Raw genomic sequence first — 1,763 nt, 5'->3', positions numbered from 1 at the left:
GCTTGCAAATATATCTCACTTAGGTGACACAATCTTTGTCGCAAACTGGAAAATTGGACTGACCCTTTTGCCGACACAACTATGGTGTTTCTTTGGTTCCACTCCAACTAATTAAACCAACAAATGAGTGTGAAAGAAGTGATTAGTTAGGTTATAAGGTTGAAAATGACTTGCATTTTGTTTTCAACTCTTATTGAGTAAATAATCAAAATCACAAATCTTGTACCATGCAGAATTCAAATCTTCTTTATTTTGTGGTGTTTTTCAAACTTTCCTAAATTTGTAAATTTTAATTAAGTTGATAAATGTCACATTATTATTATTATTATTCTACCCAAAAAGAAATAGCTGGCATTGGCATGTTCTAATCAATTAATTAAATGATGCTTAACAAACCGAAAATAAATAAATAAAATAAAATAAACAAAAGTGGAGCTCAAAAAGAAAGAAAAAGTCATGTATACACAATAAAATACAGCAACTTAAAAATCTCACTGATAAACAGTTTCCAAAAAAAATAATTATTAATAATAAACACCTTTTCAAGAGTTGACATTAGAGGGAAGGCGATCAGCCGGCGGCTGCGGTCCACCGCCAGTTCCGCCGCAGAGAAACTCGGTAATAGCCGTCATGGCTCGAACTTGCATCTCTAGGGCCGCTATGTAATCGCTAGTTTCTTCTATAAGGTTGGAGAAGGATAGTTTCCGGCAACCGGGGACGAGACGTCCCAAAACCTTCAACTTCCGCTCAACAGCCGGCGTTTTCCTCCTCTCTCTGTAAATATCGGGCTTCCTCAACCTGTTATTAGTAGGGAGCTTGGCTTTCTTATGTTTGGTCACCTTGCGAGCGGTGAGAATGGCTCTGCTCCAACGCGTGGTGCCCCTGGCCAAGCCGGCGAGAACCCTGTCAGCCGTTTCGTGGACTTCCCTGGAGGCGGAGGTACGACGAGAACGACGGAGAGCCTGGAAGAGCTTGGAGGAGTAGATGTGTTGGTCTCGTTGGGTCCGCCATCGCTTAATTCTTTGGGTGCGTTGATTGGAAGGACAAGAGGAAGGGGTTTGAAGGGTTATCCTGGGTTTCTTGGGCTTGAACTGAAGAGAGGTGTCAGGGGCAGGTTCGAGATTGGGCGTGAAGGAAGCCATGGAAAGTTGGGAATAATTGCAGAAAGGAGATGGAGATGGAGATGGAGATGGAAGAAAGGGGTTGGAAAGAAAGATATAGGTTATGTTAATGGTTTGGGATATGAGTTGAGAAACAGAGAGAGGGACTTCCAATCACTTTATAAAAGCCATGCCCTTTCATTTCTCTCATTCACCAACTAATAAAAAAACAACACGCGGGTTCCAGCTTCTGTGCTGCGCTGTCTCTCTTTCTTCTTCTTCTTATTATTATTTAATTTCTCTATAATCATACTTTTTTTACTTTTTTAAAATAAACACTCCATGGCAGTGTACTGGATCCTTTTTTTGAGTATATACAGTGAATGTTACAGAAATGTCAATGATTTTCAATACAATTCCATTTATTAAAATTTATTTTCATTACTATATTTTTATATAGAATTTAAATACTTTATCTTAATAATATTTATTATTTTTATTTTATTTAAGAATATAATTGATTTTATAAAAAAAAAAGACTAATTTATTATGAAGAGTTACTATTATAAAAAAAGGTTGATTGTAGTTGAAAAATTTTTAATGCCCACGGAGTTGTAAAATTTAAATTTGAAAATGTGTTATATCATGTCAAGTAAGTTACTG

General features: G+C 36.9%; 1 protein-coding gene across 1 annotated transcript; it reads right to left on the bottom strand.

Annotated features, from left to right (window-relative positions):
- Window positions 1-443: 443 nt before the first annotated feature.
- Window positions 444-1,522, bottom strand: LOC107887202 (transcription factor bHLH149). The gene has a single exon (XM_016811372.2). The coding sequence runs from the start codon at window positions 1,140-1,142 to the stop codon at window positions 543-545; it is 600 nt and encodes a 199-aa protein (XP_016666861.2). The 5' UTR covers window positions 1,143-1,522; the 3' UTR covers window positions 444-542.
- Between the last annotated feature and the right edge of the window lie 241 nt (window positions 1,523-1,763).

This window comes from Gossypium hirsutum, chromosome D13, assembly GCF_007990345.1.
Source record: "Gossypium hirsutum isolate 1008001.06 chromosome D13, Gossypium_hirsutum_v2.1, whole genome shotgun sequence".
In the NCBI taxonomy this organism is placed as follows: Eukaryota; Viridiplantae; Streptophyta; class Magnoliopsida; order Malvales; family Malvaceae; genus Gossypium; species Gossypium hirsutum.
Note: the sequence above shows the minus strand (reverse complement) of the source record. Positions and strands in the feature narration are given on the sequence as shown.

Bases quoted from the DNA above. Each gene is read 5' to 3' on its own strand.
- LOC107887202 (XM_016811372.2), bottom strand. From the start codon at position 1,142: ATGGCTTCCTTCACGCCCAATCTCGAACCTGCCCCTGACACCTCTCTT.